At 37.1% G+C, this 20,921-nt stretch overlaps 1 protein-coding gene across 5 annotated transcripts in view; it reads right to left on the bottom strand.

Moving 5' to 3' along the window:
* The window catches only part of SLF2 (SMC5-SMC6 complex localization factor 2), a 48,854-nt gene extending 28,397 nt beyond the window's left edge, over nt 1-20,457 (bottom strand). For 2 of the 5 annotated variants that reach the window (XM_023740845.1, XM_023740849.1), the window contains exons 1-9: nt 19,799-20,076; nt 17,314-17,357; nt 16,135-16,853; nt 13,989-14,046; nt 9,114-10,099; nt 8,066-8,136; nt 6,252-6,374; nt 5,267-5,434; nt 4,181-4,283 (exon numbers count right to left, since the gene is read on the bottom strand). In XM_023740845.1, the coding sequence (XP_023596613.1) occupies nt 4,181-4,283; nt 5,267-5,434; nt 6,252-6,374; nt 8,066-8,136; nt 9,114-10,099; nt 13,989-14,046; nt 16,135-16,853; nt 17,314-17,357; nt 19,799-19,938 (2,412 nt within the window). In that variant the 5' untranslated portion in view covers nt 19,939-20,076. Of the gene's footprint in view, nt 1-4,180; nt 4,284-5,266; nt 5,435-6,251; nt 6,375-8,065; nt 8,137-9,113; nt 10,103-13,988; nt 14,047-16,134; nt 16,854-17,313; nt 17,358-19,017 lie in introns of all 5 variants that reach the window. The other 3 variants (XM_004370038.3, XM_023740841.1, XM_023740853.1) reach the window with 3 other exon arrangements.
* Between the last annotated feature and the right edge of the window lie 464 nt (nt 20,458-20,921).

The following is a 20,921-nucleotide window of genomic DNA, read 5'->3' as shown; positions in this document are numbered from 1 at the left end:
GAACATATGAGCATTTACTATTTGTCAGGCTTTATGTACATTTCATTTAATACTTAAAACAACCCTAGTTGCTCATTACAGATACAAGCAAATACGCTCAGAGAGATTCAATACACTACAAAAAGTAATACATGTGGGGAGTTGGAATTTAAATTCAGATCTGATTCTGAAGTCAGGGCTCTTTCCAATCTAACACACTGTTTATTTTTACAAGTTTCATTTATAATCAGACAAATATTTGAAACTACTGAAAAAAAGCCTTTCTAGTTCATATGATATGAAACCCAAAAACCATAAAGGAAAAGGCTGCTAAGGTTGATCACATGATGGCAAAATCAAACCACAAACTAGTAAAATTATTTTAAAAGATAAATATGCAAATTAAAATGGCAATAAACTTTCAAAAAGATGTTCAATATCATCATTAATCACAGAAATGCAAAGAAAAACAATAACAAGATCATTACCTTACTTCAAGATTGGCAAAGATCAAGAACATCGATTATACTCATTATTAACAAGCGTACTAGAAAGAGGTAGTCCTATGCACCACTAGTGTGAGTCTAATTTGGTAAACTCTTTTAAGTAATTGAGTAATACTTATACAAAGTTATTATACTTCGGTCTAGTCAGTCTTTTTACATACAGGAATTCAGATGTAGAGTCATAATTTACATATAAATTTTACAAAACAAATTTTCGGGAAAAAAATCTCAAGTTTAAATAAATTTTTAAAAAAATCGTAACAGATGAAATCAATTGTAAAGTGGTCTTATAAAGGGAAACATATTGTTATTTATTACGTCTTTCTCTTTTGCTTTGGAGCCACGGATTATAATAAATCTAAAATGTAATGGGGAATAAACCAAACTCTATTTTCAATCAAGCATATGGCCTGTGTCATTTTTGTCACAAAACCAATCTACGTGAAAAACGTCTGTTTGTGTTGTTAAGTGCTGCCACTAGGGGACAGCACCATTCACAGGCACATTGAACACAGGACAAATTTTGAACAATCATTTTAGGGGGCGATGAATTCTACAGGTGGGCAATACAGTAATCTAAGTACATGTGCAAAGAAGTGTATATAACAATCCAATGTCTATCAACTGGGATTGGGTTAAATATATCATTATACAGCCCTACAAACAATACTATAAAGCCATTAAAAAGTATGATACATAGCTATACTAAATGAGTTGAAAAGACCTTAACAATTTATTGTTATCTGACATAAACAAGTTATAAAATAGTACACATTCTGTTTAAGTCATATAACAATCTATGTATCCACAGATACACATTCTGTTTATGTTAAGTTATATAACAATCTATGTATCCAGAGAGAGAGACCTAGAACACTGACCAAAATGTAACAGCCCCTGAAAACAGCTTTCTTTTTTATATTTCCTTTCCATTTTACTTGAACTTTTCACAATCAAACAAATCCCCTTTGAAAATAATTTAAAATAAATAAGTAAATAAATTGCCTTCCTGGTCTTCTACGCTTAGACCTTCAAGATAAAAATCACAAAGATGCATTAGGTGCCGTTGAGTTGGTGCCGTTGCATTGGTTCCGACTCATAATGGCCCTGTGTATAAAAAAATGTAACACTGCCTGGTCCTGAGCCATCCTCACAATTATTGCTATGTTTGGGTCCATTATTGCAGCCACAGGGTCAATCCATTTCATTGAGAGTCTTCCTCTTTTTTGCTGACCTTCTACTTTACGAAGCATGATGTCTTTCTCCAAGGACTGGTCCCTCCTGATAACATGTCCAAAGTATGTAAGATGAAGTCTTGCCATCCTCCCTTCTAAGGAGCATTCTGGCTGTATTTCTTCCAAGACAGACTGTTCATTTTTCTGGCAGTCCATGGTATATTCAATATTCTCTGCCAACACCATACTTCAAAGGCATCAATTCTTCTTCGGTCTTCCTTACTGACTGTCTCGCTTTCGCACGCAGAAGAGGCAACTGAAAATACCATGGCTTGGGTCAGGTGCACCTTAGTCCTCAAAAAAAAAAAAACTTTGCTTTTTAACACTTTAAAGAGGTCTTCTGCAGCAGATCTGCCCAATGCAGTCTGTCATTTGATTTCTTGACTGCTGCTTCCACGGGTGTTGACTATGGTTCCAAGTAAAATGAAATCCTTGATAACTTCAATATTTTCTGTTTACCACGAAGTTGCTTACTGGTTCAGATGTGAGGATTTTGTTTGAGGTGCAATCCATAATGAAGGCCATAATCTTTGATCATCAGTTAAATTTATAAAACACTAATTAGGACTACAGCATTAAAATAAATTTGACATTATACTTTCTAGAAATTAATTACAAGTCAGTAAAAGTCTTTCCACCATGCAAATGAACTTGAAATTGTAAAGAAATGTGACAAAGTGTCTTACACAGAGAAGGTGCTTAGTTAATGATTATTAGTTTGATTTTCAAAGAATAAATACGAAGACTATAAATAAACTTTTTAAACATGCTTGTGTGTCATAGTAAGCCTTTTAAAGGCTACAGTAATGATGGGCCCATATCACCAAGACAAAAATTAACAGACAAATGTAACTTCTTACTTGTTAGAGTAAAAATAGATTACATAGACAATAATGAAGCCCTGGCATGACAGCAGATGGACTTTTGAATTGTAACGAATAGAAGTATCTTGGTAAGGTAGATGGTTAAGAGTCTCACTGAAAGCTCTGCTGATAAGACCACGTCTAGAGCACGTGCCCTATTATGGAGAGAAGAACACTTCTAAGGGTGACACTGACAAGCTAGAAGTCATTCAGAAAGACGATCAGCAAAGTAAAGGGACTGGAAATTTAGGGACCTAAGAATATTTGACGAGGGCAGGAATGAGGTCACGAGAGTTGTTTTAAAACAACTGAAGGACGGTGAGTTAGCTGGATGAGGATTATTCTGGAAAGCTTTAGAAAAGATAATTAGTACCAACAGATAAAAATCATAGGGGGAAATTTTTTTACTTAACTAGGACTGTTAAAAAATTACTGAGGTCCAAGTAGTGAGCTCCTAATCACTGGGAACAAATGCTCTTTCTCCAGAGTCTTGGCACCACCTCTGTCTGGAATGTTCTTCACTCCAGTGGTGAGGGTCATTCCTTTACTTTCTTCAGGTCTTTAATCAGACTTCACCTTATCAGCAAGACCTTCATGAACGACCTTTGATTAAAAACAAACTTTTCCTCCTATTCTGGTGCTCCCTACATCTACCTTAGCCTACCTTAATTTTCTTCACAGCACTTATCATGTGACATAATATATTTATAAATGTGTGTACACACACACACTTTTGTCTGTCTTCTCTATATCAGAATGTGGGTTTCATGAGATCAGAGACACTGCTTTTCCACTGGTGTTATCTCCAGTGCCTGGCACACACCTGGCACTCAAAAATACAACTATATGAAAAAAATTAATGAAAGGCTATACCAGAATATCTCTCAAGTCCTTGCCAAATATGAAATTCCTTGCAATTCTATCTTAATGTCCCGAGCAGAAACTCTACATTCTTTTCCCACTTCTCATTTCACATATAATAGAGTTCCCTGATACCACTGCTAAGTTACTATTTCAATAAAACAAATATTAAGCCAATTATAACTACAGAATTTAAGAGTTAAAAATAAATGAGGAAGAGAAATGCTCAGGTGGATTCCATCCAAATCCTGAACATATATATAATCACCTCCATAAAAATGGGAAAAAAAATTTAGTATATGAACATTGGACGATGCCTTCTAAAACTATAATAGTGATTTACCAGTGTGATGAAATCTCAGGCACAACTTATACTAATGACTATCCTGCATACTAGCTATACTATCCCTTCCTTTATAATCTATTTACAATGACTTTTTTTGCCTCATTGGAGCCCTGGTGGTGCAGTGGTTAAGAGCTCAGGCTGCTAATCAGAGGTCAGCAGTTCGAATCTACCAGCCACTCCTTGGAAACCCTATGGGGCAGTTCTATTCAGTTTTACAGGGTTGCTACGAGTCAGAATCGACTCAATGGTGATGGGTTTCGAACATACTGAAGTCATGGGCTTGATGTGCTAGATTTTTCTTTATTAACGTGCAGATAAAAGTATATTTTACAAAGTTTGACTAGGAAATATAGTAGGGACCAATTTTAACCCCCAAAACATTTCTCTCACCCGAAATAGCCACTTTAACACAGGTACAGGACACTGGACATTGTGATAAGCGGAAGTAAGGAAGCCTTGTGTTGTCAAAAAAATCTGATCTGTTTTTCCTGATCTGAAAAATAAAGCGAAATCAGTTTGACTGTTACCTCTACGGCAAAACACCTCTACCACTTTCACCACCACCACCACCACATCTGACATAATCGCGGAAATGAGCAAGTAAATCATCCTCAGACCATGTAAGTGGACTCTACCCTAATGTGCGTGAGTCACTCATAAAAGGAATGCAACTGATGGCCCAAAGCTGATCCAGTCTGTTGGTTCCAGACTTATTCGGTGGACAAATCTACATTTGTTCTCAGTGTCAATAAGGAGCCTATCAAGTCTCAGGCCATCCTGTTTTTCCCAGTTTGGGGATGTACTTCATTAAAACTCATAGTGCCAGAATCAGTGCAGTTTCCCTGGACCTGAGATACTGGGCACTGGGAAAGATGAGACCAGCTCAGGCACTGTGGTACAGACTATTGTGGTAGTTGCCTATACTAACATCTATTCTTAATTTCCTTGATAAGAGAACTCCGATTTGCTGGGCACACTGGCTGCCTGGACCAAAAATCACTTTCCAGCCTCTCTTGTAGCTAGATGTGGCCATACCAAGTTCTAACCAATTAACTATAAGTAGAAACGCTGCATGGGATTTCTGGGAATCTGAATGTAAAACCACCTGCAGCCCCTGTACTGGAGACAGTGGAGCAGAAAGATGATATGGTGATACCAACACACCAGCCCTGGACTTCCTACCTTGTAACTTCTTTCACTTAAGAAAGAAATATACTTTTTGTTTAAGCCCTTGTTATTTTGACAGCCAATGTCAATACATAGTGATCTAAATCCTAACTAATAAAGTCACACGATATGCTAAACAACTAGCCTATACTGCTTCCTGTAATTAAGAAAACACAAAGAGCAATCATAATAAAAGGAGTAGGAAACTGGATAGATCATAAAGAAATTAGCCTTTCAGAAACTACATCAGTCATATTATCTTTTAACTTTTTATACAGAAAAAAGTAAAATGTCTATTTTTCTACTTACTTAAGAATAAGCTTTTCTACAGCACTTTGTCCAATAAAACCAGAGTCTCTTAAATCCAGAGTATGTTGATTAAAAATTTTTCCAGAACTGAGGAAATGAAATATTTCTTCACCTGGATGATGATCGGGAATAGCATCGACCGTAACTGAAAATTTCTTTAAAAATTCCCTGAAATAATAAGAGGGGGAGGATTGAATACCAAATAGTTATACTGAATATGGTTTTGTAGTTAAAATAAGTTGTATGCAATGAATTTTTTTTTTTTTTTTAATTTACTATTTCATTGTGTTTTTGGTGAAAGTTTACATAGCAAGTTGGGTTCCCCTTCGTCACTCTCCACATAAACTGATCAGTGACATCAGTTACATTTTTCACTTTGTATCAACAATGCGTTCTGGTTGTTCCATTTCCAGTACTCTAGTTTCCCTGCCCCCTTATCTTCTCAACTTTACTTTGGATTAAATGTTGACCTTTTGGATTCACACAGGTTTTTTAAGTAGAGTACTGATCTAATGGGTAATATCCTTTACTATGTGTGTCACTCTGCTTCTCTGTTAAGAAGTGATCTTGGGATAGTTTTGGTTCAAGGTTTAAAGAGTGTCTCGGGGAGTCCTCTGGTTTCAGGTAGTACAGTTAGGTCGGCCATCTTTAAGAATTTGAGAAGGAAAAAAATTTTTTAAAGACCTATGTTAATCCCAGATTAGAAGACTAGCATGAAAAAAAATATGTTTTGCTTTTCTCACTTTCTCCTAGCAATTAGTCCAAAGCCACTACATGTCTGTGAATAAGAACAATAATCAAGAAAAAAGACCAAAAGATGTAACTCAGCCCTAACATTCTGCCTTTCTAATCCATCAGAGATGGGTAAGAATTCGTCATAGTTTACTCACTATGTAAATAACCATCAACAGTCATTTATTTTACAAAAACAGCATTATAAAAACTTAAACACTTAGCAGGGTACGCACTATGAAAAATGCTCTACCTGTGCTCTTCTAAGAGGCCATCCTCATCACCTGTAGTGTCTGGATCTCCGATTCTGAGGGGGGATTTAATGCCTCGGCCCTGCCTTATATCTTCTTGTAGTTGCTTCTGCAGTTCATCCAGCCTACAATTGGAAGAATGCTACAATAAATAGTTTACCTTAAAAACAGTTTATGTCTAAGAGAAGCACAAAGAAAAATCCTAATTAAGTACCTCATTATATGACAAATTTTGTTAACATTATGAGTCAAATCATGTCTCCCAAATACACCCCCATATACAATATAGTGTACCTTTCTCATTAAAACATAGAAATCTATTTTAGGTCTTGAACTTTTACCCAGCTACCAGTACAGTGTTAGAACAGTGTTCCACTGCATAAAACACTTGAGTATTTCTTTATAGCTTTAACTTCCAGAATGATCTGACCAAATCATTTAGCGAGGGAAAGGAAAAAAGGCAAAGAATAAACATCACTAATTTGATAATCACCCCTAATTTTTAATGCTCAGTTGACTTCTAGTGGACCAACAACACAGTACATCAACTAGGCTTTCCAGCAGCAGCAGTTGTTGTCACCATCATTATCATAACACCTAACACCTACTGAACACTTACTTTGTGACAGGTGCTGTACTAGGGGCTTTGTTACTAACCCTCTTAACTCTCACAACAAACTCATGTGGTAGCTTACTATTATCCCATTTTATAGATGAGGAAAGACATTAGAAAAGCTAAGTAACTTGCTCAAACTCACCATACCAGGAGCTGGGATTTAAAGCCAGTCAGTCAAGCTCCTGAGTCCTTGCTTGTACTGTTGCTCCAATATTATTTTAATCTAGATTCTCATTCCTAGCCCCAGCTCCATCCCCTGAAAACCCTACGTCTAGGTTACCTGAGTATGGTAGAGTATTAAATAACCAGTAAATGTACTGCTCTATCAGTACAGGAAAGGGCAATCAACAAATCAAACTAGCACCTCAGCCTTTGGTCTGCAACGTTCAATTTTAAATAAGCAACTTCAGGTTTCGTATCACCGACCAATAAATTGATGAAATATTAAAGAATTTTATAATGGGGGGATAATTTTTACCTACTAATTCTCTGCAAAAATTCCTAAAGTTAAGCTACTTGGTTTTCAAGTTTGGGACACATGTATACCAATTTCCATGTAATCAAGCCAGCTGAGCTTTTAGTGAAGTACTCGGGTTAGCTTCAAACCCCCTCTCATCAGCAAAAGTAGGCTGTAACTACCCACAACAATTTCAGCAGGATTAGTATTGACCTCAAACTTTCTGATTTCTGTAGGGGGCGGGGGGAGGAGGGAAAGACTGTTATAATTCTAAAATTTTTCTTTAAAAGAGTAACCTGATGGAGAAATAATGTCTGGTTATAAAACCTGGAGTTGACAGGCATACAAACATTTAAAAAAATTCTTTGGATCAAGAATTTCAGCTACCAGTTAGATACCAGTTGTGATAAACAGAAAGGAATTTATAATAGCAGTTAATCTAGACCATAAAAACCTGGATCTTATGATCTGGTCTATGAGCAAGATAGAACACCTTATTCCTAACAAAGTTGACAGCAGAAGGACTGCTATGAAGGTACGAGCACAGTATGTATGCTTACTTCTCATGACTTTTTAAGGTAAATTAAAAGTAAGCCATAGAGAACAAAGCAGAATAGAGGTGTACCAATAAGGCAACTCTGAAAACTTAACAAAAAATAGCTATGTAATGTTAGTCAGGGACAAACCACACTTCAAACAAGCAATATGTTGAATTTAACAAATTAAGCATGATGCTAACTAACCTTTGAGTGTCTTCCATCTCCTTCACTAGACGCTCTAAAGTATTTGTGTAAGTTCCACAATGAACATGTTCCTAAAGCAAGAAAATTTAGAAATACTTTACAACGTATCTCAGTAGAAGAACTGGGATGTTTAAAGTTCTTCAGAGTATTAAAGATTATTTTCTATCTCAATAACCTGAGCCAGGATACCTTTCTTAAAGGAGAATTTTCACCATCATGCTTTAATTAAATCTAGTATTTTGTACTGCAGGCAATTCAATTTTACCATCAGGAAAGGCACTACTTAGAAAAGCCTGTTAGTCTTAGTTATAAGGAACTGACTGCAAATACCCCAGGGCTCAGTGGCTACCCTGTATTTACTTTCAAATTCTATTTTAGTGGAATAACACTAATTTTTACGTGTTACCATGGAACATTAGCACCTTCCCCACCAAATTTTATAGACATCTTAGAATTTAATTCAGCTAATTCCCAAGACAGAATGAAGCACTTTATAAATAAAACTGCACACCACAATTAACAACATTTCTACACTCTACCTTCATTTACAGCAGTGGTCTCCAAAGCAGGGGGTGTGCAAGGTGATCCATTGGGGTGCAGGAAGAAAATAATAGAACTTCTATTTATATGGAACTTCTATAGAAACTCCAGTAGAACTTACAGTAACTTCTACGTAACTTCTATAGGAAAATACTTTTTTCTTCTTCCTTTTATTTTTGCATGTTTTAGAAAACATACAATAGTATAGTGGTACATGTATATAATCTACAAATTTACATATATATTGGAGTACATGCTCAAAAAAAATTTTTTTTTTTGTACTAACAGAAGTGTATGTGATCAAAAAGTTTGGAGACCACTGATTCACAGTAATAAAACTAAAGATACTGGAAACTCATTAGCCAAACAAGAACTGTACCAGTTTCGGTCCAATTATGAGTCGTATCAAATACTAAATTTTAAAATAAGTTCTAATAATCTATTCTTTTTTCACTAATCAACCCATCTTTCCCTCTTCAAGTAAAGATAAATGTCCTGAACTACTTACTGTATAATCTGATGACTGAGAGCTAAGCCCCTTGGGAAGAGCAGGAGACTTTCTTGCGGCTGCAGGAGTCTGACTGAAGTTCAAAGCCATTATTTCTTCCAGTGATTTTAGTGTTTCCTCTTCCTCGTCACTGTCTAGGTTGTAATCTAAACTTTCTTCATCACTATCAAAATCACCCCTTAGTTTCCTTTTCAGTGCACTGCTACCTGCATTGGAATTTCCTGAACTCTCTTTATCTGGAGGGGCTTTATCTGAAGGAGCAGTAGAGCTTGGGATACATGGCACAACTTCCAAAGCAGCCGGAGGAGACTTGGTAGGAGTGCCATATTCTGAACGCAAAGATTCCCCAGAAACGTTCCCTGAAGACATATTAGAATCAGCCTTATTAGTCTTTGATTTGTGTTCCTTGTGTTTGGAGGACTCTGTAGAATGCCCAGAATATTCTCTAGATGAGGAACGATCTTTATCTTTTTTAGAGACTGGAAGAGTGCAATTTTTAGCATTTAATGGTACCCGAGAGGAACCAGCACTTGGAACATGGGAAAGTAAAGGTACAAGTTTTGTCTCCTTTGACGTCACAGAGCTAGCAGTTTTATTTTTCGGAAGGCTGCTAGCTTTTTTAACTGCAGATCTTTCCTGAGGTAAAGGTAAGTGGGGTTTCTGAATCTTAGTCTCTTTGGTACTTGCCACACGGATCTGGTCATTATTCTTGGAAGAATGGTGGCCAGAGTGTGAAGGTGCCAAGCCTACAGAGGAGCGATCACCTTCATCATTTGGTTCCTTGGAGGATATATCTTCCAAGCGCAACACATCACCAGGTGTCTTCAGCGCAATGTGTCTTATAAATTTCTCTCTCCGATGTGGTCCATCAGGATGCTTCTCAAGGAAGGACTCTTCTGCTCTTGGTATTATAGACTCCCTTGTGCTTTTCAGATCTGAGTTCACAGAGTTCCTTTTTCTTTTGTCAGAGAATTTATTCTTAGAGCCTGCTAAAATTTAATTTTTGCCACATTAGTCAAAAGTATACTTCCCTATCTTAGTAAAGGTTATTCAATGAACACCCTGAAGAAATGTCTAAATTCTAAAAGCTTAGACTGAGATTATTCACCACATATGGAATGAGAAAAAAAAAAAACTATTATTTATTAACTGATAAATATTTGTGTCAAAAAAATATAAAAAAATTGCATAGTTGCACCAAGGAAAGAATTCCAAAGGCACTTACCCTCAAAGTTGACATACTCTTTTTTTTAGATCAAGAACTACCTGGCTTCAGAAATTTAACAGTTCTACATCTACATTTACAGTTCTTTGAAACACATGTAGAATAACTAGATGAAGGTAGATAAATTTTAATTTTTCAAAATAATTCACCCAAGTCTTCCCCCTAGCATGTAATTACTATTCTTTCCCATGTATCTCTCTAGTCTTCAGCTGTCTATGTGTTAGGAGCCCCACCCTAAAGCACTTACAATAACCACATATATTTGAGTTAACCAGTTTTAAAAAATTTCTTATTGTGCTTAAAAAAAAGAAACGTTTCATTAGTTCACTCTTAATATTCATTATTCATTATAAACTCACTGTTTGTATAATCAGTATTCTCAAAATCAAATTTCCCTGTATCAAGTTTCTTTCTGAACATGGACAGATGTCCCCACTCCACAAAAGTTCAATTAAAAAAAACAAACTTGAGTCAAGAATTAAGCAACTATTATTTGGATAGCTTGATCAACTCATAATCTGGAAAATTCAGTTTACGCTAATGAAAAATTAACTAATCAATCTATAACAAGAGCCCCTATCTCTATTCTTTTATAGGTTATCACCCACTACCTGAAGAAATCATTCCATGCCCACAAAGTTTTCAGCGGTTAAATGACTGGGGCCACTTACAGTGCAGGAAGAGAATTCAAATGACTATGAAAAAGAAAAGACTTAACGGTAGAATTACACTGATTATCTCAACTTTAAATCTGTGGTTACAGAGAAGATAGCTACAGAGTCGCCTGTTTGAGTTTTGTTTCATTTTCCCTATGGGGCAGTTCTACTCTGTCCTACAGAGTTGCTATGAGTCAGAAATGACTCGAAGACAACAGGTTGTAGAAGTCAGACAATTTACATACAGCTAGTAACGAGGAAAAATCTTGCTTTGCTCAGACTTACCCAGGAGATGCTTAGGACAAATTAAGAGCTTTTAACATGTGGAATTAAAGAGAGATGAATTGGTACTACAGGCACGCTCCCCTTTTGCAAGCTCTCTAGGGAGTGAATTAACTTCAAAAATTTCATGATTCCTTTTACACTCTTTTACAGCCTATAGAAGGGAGCCCTGGTGGCATAAGGGTTAAAGTGCTTGGCTGTTAACCAAAAGGTCGGAGGTTCGAATCCACTAGCTGTTCTGTGGGAAAAGATGTGGCAGTTTGTTTCCATAAAGATTTACAGCCTTGGAAACCCTATAGGGCAGTTCTACTCTGTCCTATAGGGTCGCCATGAGTCAGAATCGATAGTTTTTCAAATATCTATTGCTATGGTTCAGTGGTAAAATTCTTGCTTTCCATGTGGGAGACCTGGGTTCAATTCCCAGCCTGCCCTCATGTGCAGCCACCACCTTCTGTCAGTGGAGGCTTGCATGTTGCTATGATGCTGAACAGGCTTCAGTGGAGCCTTCAGACTAAGACAGACTAGGAATAAAGGGCTGGTGATCTACTTCCGAAAATAAGCCAATGAAAACCCTATGGATCACAATGGTCCAAACCCCAACCAATCATGGGGTTGGCACAGGACCAAGTAGCATTTTGTTCTGTTGAGTGTGGGGTTGCCATGAGTTTGGGTCAACAACATTGATATATAAAACACCGATACATAAAATACTCCGTTAAGAGAAGGACTGAGTTTGTAAAAAGAAAAAAACGGAAAAATCGAAACATCCATTAATTGGTTATTAAATATTAATTTCGGGACTATTACTAAAAAATTATGGAATGTACCAGGGATAGATTAAATTTGACCTCAAAATTCAGTCAAAGGACACGGCCTCTGGAAGACCAAAGAGCCAAATACCTACTCTACCAACATTTCTGAAATACCTGAACTTGCATGTGATGAATGATCATGTGAGCGTGTATACCACCATCACAACTGATAAGTATAACTGCAGTAATATCAACAAGATATGCTATTTGCATTTTTAGTAACTATTCACAATCTGATAAAAAGAAAAGCATTCTTTAGCATTTTTCATTCTAGAGTGAAAAATCCCTTTATGTTCTTTATATATTGAAATCCTGTCAGTCAAATGAAGAACAAATGTATAAATTAATTATACATATTAATGATGATTATAAAATGTATGCAAAAATATTAGAAATAAAGATATAAGTGAAGGCAATCATCTTAAGTCTGCCTCTGAAAATGTGCAGGAAACATCTTTTTAAAGCAGTGCTCAAAAAATTCAGAATGTGGGATTATACAAATGAAACTATTTCAGCTACCACTGACAAAATCTACAAACCCAGGAACTATAAGAGTTTTTTTTTTAAATCTTAGTCATTACCAGAGAAAAAGGAAGCTGAATGACTCGGTAGCAACACCACCACCAGCAGTCCCTTAAACTGAGAGAGTTGCTGAAAAATATTTTGCTCTTCTACTCACCCCAGTGCAAAGTGATCATCTATTTAGTATCACAAATATGCAGTACAGTAAGTGCAGGAACAATCATGTGCTAATAAATTCTTGTTCGTGTATTATAATGTCAAAATTCAGTAAAATTTAAACATTAAAATCCATAACATTTTAAGAATTAATTTTTTTTTAAAAAAACCATATACAACTTCAGATTTATTTTTGTATTCTTGAAGTTCCTTCTATGATGGTGAAATATGGTTTCAGCCCTTGCTAAGATTGATATTAACACTCGGGGCACTTGGTCAAAATGCAATATCCCTCTAGAATATACCAGAAGATGGAGTATTATGTACAACCTCAAGAATGAATCAGAATTTTTTCTCTTTGTACTCTTTTGTTTTTTCATCTGTAGAAGTAACTACCTTAAAAGGTTGTGAGGATCAAATAAATTAAAAGCACAGAACAGACATGGCACATAACCGCTCAACAAATGTTAGCTATTATTATCATCATATCAAACGTGTCTTGCTGAATGGGGAAATATGTAAAGTCTGTTTTGCAAACTTTGTAGTCGTGGCAGGGAAGAAAAAATCTGATACACCAAACTATTAACAGTTGTTATTTTTGGAGGTGTTTCATTTTCTGTCCTATAAATTTTTGCAGTGTTTGAATTTTATAATGTCCTATTTTCTAACCAGGAAAAGATAAAAAAGATATTTCAAGAATTACTGAGTTAACAGTAGCTGTTTGTTACGTATTTTCTCAACCAACAGATACTAAAAGTACAAACTAGTATCATGTAGGAGTCCTTGAAACTTGATATTAAAAAGGGATCTTTTGAGAATATTGGGAAACACTGTTTTGGATCATCATAACAGTTTCAGTCTTATGCAAAGCATCTTCAACATAATATCAAGACCTCATATTATTCCACAATTCCAAGAATAAAAGATGAAGCTTCTTAACATTGCCAAGGATTCAGAAGTAGAACACTGAATACCAAGATGAGAAAAACACTGACATTTTCGAAGAAGGCAGAGAAGGGTCAAGGCAAACTACAGGTTACATATGCTAAATTCAAGGGCTGTTCTTTTTGAATATAATTTTACCAATACTCTTAACTAATCTGAGACACTCAACTTACCTCTAAGACGGAACCTGCATATTTAAACAAATTTACTTTTAAAAAGTACCATTAAAAGAGATAAATTTATTTAAAAATTCATAAACTTAATACATTGATTCTACCTGAAGCAGGTTCCCACGATTCAGAAGAGGATCTTTTTCTTGAGAGATGTCCATTTTCCTATTAACAAAATGAGAAAAAATTGTAAGTTGGGGCAGTAAAGAATGTGAACTTTTCTTCGTAACATTTAAATATAGATTTCTAGATTAAATAAAGCAAGCACTTAGATTTGGAGCCAAATTCCAACTTCTATAATAATATATTTAAAGATTTTAAGTTTTAATATAAAAACAAAAAGCATTTTAATTATAAAAATGTTATAAAAAGTCAGCTTTCACAATACTAGTTTAGAAATTTATATTAATAACCAAGATTAAAATTATTTATATAAAATTATATATTTAATAATTATATATTAAAAAGTACATATCAGCATTATTGTGATAAAGTATTAATTGAGAAATAGCAAGCCCAATATTTGCCAATCAAATGGACACAACTCACTCGATTCTGTTTAAGTGCTGATGTACCACCAAACACAGAAATCTTATAAAAATGGACCAAAATATCTAACCTCTATTGATCAGTAGCAAATCTCACTAGTAAAGACACCAAATTCCTTGCAAATGAGCCCAAGGATTTATAAATATATTTTCCAGCAACATACAATGCAAAAATTCTCACTTACCCCTAGAATTTCACAGTTGTGTTTATTTTTGGCCTATCTGGCTTTAAAACTTCACAGTACGTTATTGATCTAGCATTTTCTTGATTATCTGATCTTTATCTACCCTGAAGGCTGAGAAGTTCTTTGAAATGGATGTACTTAACGACTTGATTTTCTTGGGGAGAGGGAGTTTTTTATGCTAACCTGATACAAATTTGGTCTACTCTGAAAAGAGAAACCTGATGAAGTTAATATTTGGAGCATTTTTCTAAGTCATCTTCTAAGTTTTCTAAGACCCATACTCACTTATTTAAGATTTATATATAGGCAGTCCCCGGCTTAAGAATAAGATCCGTTCCCGAGTCTGCCTTTAAGTCGAATTTGTAAGTAAGCTGGAACAGCTGCATATGGTTCTTATATAGCCTTACTTTAGTGCAAGAAGAAGCCCTGGTCGCACAGTGGTTAAGAGCTATGGTTGCTGACCAAAAAAGTCAGCAGTTCAAATCTACCAGCTGCTCCTTGGAAACCCTATGGGACAGTTCTACTCTGTCCTATAGGGTAGCTATGAGGTGGAATCAGCTCGACGGCAACGGGTTTGGTTTAGTGTAAGGAAGAGGAGCCTTGGTGGCACAGTGGTTAAAGTGCTCGGCTGCCAACCAAAAGGTCGACAGCTCGAATCCACCAGCTACTCCATAAGAAAAAGAGGTAGCAGTCTGCTTCCGTACAGATTGCAACCTTGGAAACTCTAAGGGGTAGTCCTAGTCTGTCCTATAGGGTTGCTGTGAGTTGGAATCGACTCGATGGCAGTGGGATCAATGCAAAAGGCACAAAGTTTTTCAGCGATTTAAAAGCTGCGCACACCGTAAGTGAAAGTGATTGTGATGAAGAATTTGTTGCAAGTAGGGGCTGGCTCAATTGTTTAAAAGTGAAAGCAAATTTACATAACATTAAAGGACAAGGTGAAATTGTCTCTTAGTAACCTGGGGACTTACTGTACTCTAAAACCAGTGGCTCTCTAACTTCAAAATGCATCAGAATCATCTGCAGGGCTTGTTAATCACAGATTGCTGGGCTACCCTGTCCCCCCACCCCTCAAGTTTTTGGTTTAGGAAAGCTGGAGTGGGGCCTGAGAATTTGCATTTCTAACAAGTGTTGAGCTGATGCTTGCTGGTCTAGAGGCCATATTTCCTGAACCACTGCTCTAAACCATTTCCTCCTGTTTTAGATTTTCCATTCCTCAAATATCCCCCTTCAGTGGAACATAATTTAAAAATGCCTATACTTGTTTTTTTTAAAAAAAGAACACTTACTTTCCTGATTAATACCTTTGTTCCTCGTCTGAAAACATTAAGCGAACAGTTTTACAGAAGGAAATGGAGTTGGAGGAAATCTTATGAAACCAACTTCTACACAAACTGTGCATCAACATTTTCTTAAAGAAAGACACCAGTGTGATGTAACAATTACTAATATTTTTAGATTTAGTATTCTAACTATGATATAGCAGTAGTCAAAGTTAATTCAGTAACTATTGCACATACCAGATTTGAAAGATTACTTTTTCCAGGTATGACGTTGCTCTGCTTGCTTTGTTCCTGCCTTGGTTTAAAGTTTCTTCCTATACTAGGGGATTTTAAGGGAAGATTGCTTGCTTCTGAGAGGGAATTTTCTGAGTTGATTCTCTGCTTAATTTGCTCCTTTCTCATCTTCCTTAGTGCTCTTTCTCTGCAGTAAGATGCTAAGGATGACTGAAACTTAGCTCCAAGTGGGCTTTCCCCTGAGTGGTGCCTGGATAGGCTACTCCTGCTAAGACTTCTGGAGTTGTTCTTGAAGATGTCAGCTTCTGCCACTGTAGCTTGATCTTTGGAGTCTGCATTCCTTTTGTCTCGATCTCTATCACTCTCCTTCCTGCTATTTTCATGAATGAACACTGACTTCCTTCTCTCTGGAGATCGGTGCTTTTTCTTTCGTGCCTTCATCTCTTTTGACAAGCAATATGAAGAAGGCACGTAGACTTCTGTAACCCCCTTTGAAAATCTGGTGGCTAGTGACACACAAGGTTGACGTGATTCATGTACACCATGATCTTTATGGTGCTCTTTAACACCTTTCAAGAAAGCCTCTAAAATAGGGCTCTTTTCTGATGGTATCCTTTTGGGTTTAGATTTTTTTGGTGAGGATAATTTCCTTTTAAACTGCAACAATCCACTTCCTCCATATTTGATGTTTGATTTTTGTGGCGAATCCAACATATGTCTGTCTAAATAGCCAATTAAAAAACATATAAATTATGTTATTAGAAATACCAAAATGTTAAATTATACAAAAGCTACCACAAAAATGTTCAGATTATATTTGATGATATAAATTTTACTGGGGGAAATTAAGAGATATTAAGACATATTTTTTTAATAGGCTTACTTTCATAAAACTCCCTTTTGGGACATCATACAACCTTCCTATGACTCTATTTATGATATAAATTACGGCATCAGAGAAAAACTGTATTAAATGTGAAAAAGCTAACAGCAAAGACTTTCGTGTTTAGAACTTAAGCTTATCTTTGTAAAAAAACAAACAAACACCGTGCCATTATATTTTCAATTTTGAACACTATGTTTAATTGAATTAATCTAAGAGTTTCGAATTGGTTTAAAAATTGAATCCATACCCCTCTTCCCAAAAGGACTCAGCAAGAAATACATTAACAGCATACATACCTTGTTTTGAAGCTGGTTTGAAGAAATCTGTAATTGACGGACTCCTGAAAATAAAAGCATAACTAATATGGTATCACATAAGCAAACATTAAAACCTCAGTAATTCAGATTAAATGGCAAATAACAGTCAGATTTATAGAACATAGGCTGGATTTCATTATCTGGTTTAAATAATCAAGTTCTGAACAATAATGCTTTGCTAAGTTGATTACAAAAAAACAGAAAATACAATTCACCACTTCCTGTAGGAGTTAATTTATACAAACACAAAACCCCAAAAAGCAAACCCACAGCCGTTGAGTCGATTTCGACTCACAGTGACCCTACAGGATGGAGCAGAACTGCTCCATATGGTTTCCAAGGCCGTAAATCTTTATGGAAGCAGACTGCCCTATCTTTCTCCCATGGAGTGGCTGGTGGTTTGAACCATCGACCTTCTCGTTAGCAGCACAACTGAGGCTTACATAATCTATAACGCTAAAATGATAAGACTGGACTGTGGATCCAGGGAATTGGTAGAATAGTGTTTCTTAAGACTGAAAAGCTCACTGCTAAACGGTAGAATGGAAAATCTTAAGGACAGGGATCTGATCCTATTCCTTGGTACAACACAGTGCTCAATTAGATGTTTGCTGAATGAATAATGGAGATTATAAAAGCTGAGTAACACCTGAACAGACTCTGTGAATGAGTACAACGGTAGATGGACACAAAGTGAGATAGGACCATATTACCAAATTTGTATTTTGATTTGTTCATGTATTTAGTTATTTGTCAGCTGCATATAGGGGATGTTATTATATGCAGAACAAAAAAAAATTATTTTCTGGCAAATTTTTCTAAAATGTATTCATTTTACTGAGAGGATAAGCTATAGACTATAGAGTTCCCTAAACATTTATTCATGTGAGGTTGGGAGGCTCAGAGAAAACTTAACAATCCAAGTCCCTTGAAGATTAAGTTTTTTCTACATCTTGTACACTTTACTGGTTACATTAAAAGAAGAATGCACATCTTTACATAGAATCCACAATGCTTATTTTAGATGCTGGTAGAAAAGCTAAATGGTAAGAAATGAATGAGTGACAAGCTACGGAAGTATCGGTACATTTGTTTACATAAAATACATTATATCTGGCAAATTAACTCCAAGAGTAAAGAACAGGTACTAGAGGTGCTGCAGAGCGGGTGATGAGGCCTTCAGTTATTGGCTGAGGAAAGAGAGGTGAGAAAGAAGAGAGAAGCAGCTAATTAATTCAAAACAAGATAACAGTATGTTTTTACAATAAATACTAATAATATGATACTGTATCTTGTCCTGAAATATCAGATATTAAGCTCCTTTTCAATACATACACCAGAAAGAGAAAAATGGTTTTGGGCAAAACAAGAAATTAGGTAAAATAACCATGAATGTTACTTTCAAGAAGGAATAGTTATGCAAGTTCATATGCCTAGAAATGTCCACTACGTTTTTATAACTATTTTTAAAAAGATAATTATTTACAACAGCTTCACAAACCTTATCTGAAACTTTTAGGGCCAAATGTGTACTAGAATTCTGAATTTATCAGATTTTAGAAAGTAGTTATCTTGGATGAATTCAAGTACACCCAAGTGGGGTGTGGGGCTGCACATTCCCACTTCCCCAGTAAAACTTATGAATATTCACACTTAATAGGATAAAGACCATAACAGCCTTACATTAGTTCTGGTCAGGTTAAGCTGCCAAAAGAGAACTGGTGTCAAACTTATTGAAAACTTGGTTTCACAGCCTTCTGAATTAAGATAATGGATTGTGGACCTATACTACAATATTTTAAACCTAAAATAAAAAAGACGTAACCAAGCGCATATAGAATTTAAACATGTTTTATTGTCAGAGAATGTCATTTGATAAAATTCTCCATCTCATTACGTATCTCTCACAAAGCTGGTTCATGAAATCTTTATAAAAAAATTAGCCTCTGGAGAGGCAGAAAGTTACTGAAAGAGAAACCGTAACACATTCCACACCTGTATGTTCTTTTAAGTATGAATTATTGTGTATACTGGACTATAATGTAATTCGTGGAAGGGTTTTTCTCATAACTTCGTCCACAACATAGAAAAGGTTTATACTATTAAACCACCAGGACCAGTAGAACTGACAATGTCGAGAAAACAACCTAAATATGCATTAAGCAGTTAGGACCCCGGGTCAAACTATCGTAAAGCACAAAAATCATGGTCTACCTAAGGCGGGTTCTCCGTAGCCAGCCAGGCTTGGGATCCCACACCAAGAACAGCTTCCCAACTACAAAAAAAATGAAACTCGTACTCCCAAAAGCCCCTGCGCGGAGGCGGGGTGGGGGTTTGCCAGGCCCCGGAACGCAAGTCCTGAGCTCGCGAAGAATGGCGGGAATTGGGAAAGCGGCCGTCCGCTGTCCTCCCTAATACCCTTGCCCCCGCGACCTGGCCCCTTCTCAAGCCCTCTGCACGGTACCTGTCCCCAGGACTCTCTGTTCTCTTTCCCGCTGCAGCAGGGGCGGTACTACCGGGTCTCAGATGGCAGCGCGGGGGCGACGACCCCGGGGCTGGGGATGAGGGGAAACCTGGCCTAGCGGGCATGCAGCGCCTTGTCATGTCGGTGCCGCTGGCGACGGCGGCATGAGCTGTGGCAGGCGAAGTTGGGTGCGTGGTTGCCGTCTTGCTGCTGGGATTTGGGGAGGCTGGCGGAGCAGAGGTGGACGGCACCCCCTTCTCTCTTCATGGCGGTTCTCTCTCTTCGGAAGTGACTGCTATGTGAGCGGGAAGGAACCTAAGGATCAGGAGGGGCGGGTTTTACTTCAGGAGTCGCGTCCTGATTGGCCGATGCAGCGGCCATTCCGGTAGTGGCGCAATAGAAAGCTCAGCCTCTCAGGAGAAGGCGGAGTTTCGGGAAGGAGGAGGGGAGGAGGAAAACCGCCCCTCCCATCCCGTCACATGTGCGGGGGCGCGTGCCGCCGCGTCCGGGCTGCGTCGGCCTTGCAGGGCGCGCGGGGGCTGCGGTAGCCTACGACACCTGCGGGAGGGAGGGCTAAGGGCAAGGATTGCAGAAGCAAACCCGACTCCGGCGACTGCTCTCGGTTAGGATGGCCAACAGTTGGGCTTCCTGTGGCTCACAATTGTCCCTCAGAAATCCCCAGCTGTTCATTACGTCGCCTGTTTAACATCTTAGGCCAAAGTGCCTCAGTCCGCACAGCCCAATGTGAAGACTTGCCCATTATGTAAGGGTTCTTGTTAAGTGTTTGTGGTAGATCCTTCTCTTTTTTTTTTTAAAGAAGGAAGGAAAAAAATCGTTAAAATAAAGACTGTTTTTATTCCATAAAAACATTTTTGTTTCTCAGCTGCTGAAATGAGTTACCGATAAAATCTCTGCAGTCAGCTTCCATGGAGGTCTATAAAAGGAACATAGGGTCAGCTTTCAATTACCCATGGTAAGTGTGAACAGCATAGATTAGTGACAGCCGCCTGCAATCTCCAATTCGCCTTCCTAAAGGGCTTGTGCTTTGGAGGCTGTTAGCCAAAGAGTTTATCAGATGAGAGACTGGTCAGATTATCTCTGTGCCTCAGTTTCCACATCTATA

This window comes from Trichechus manatus, unplaced genomic scaffold (genome assembly GCF_000243295.1).
Source record: "Trichechus manatus latirostris isolate Lorelei unplaced genomic scaffold, TriManLat1.0 scaffold00007, whole genome shotgun sequence".
Classification (NCBI taxonomy): domain Eukaryota; kingdom Metazoa; phylum Chordata; class Mammalia; order Sirenia; family Trichechidae; genus Trichechus; species Trichechus manatus.
Note: the sequence above shows the minus strand (reverse complement) of the source record. Positions and strands in the feature narration are given on the sequence as shown.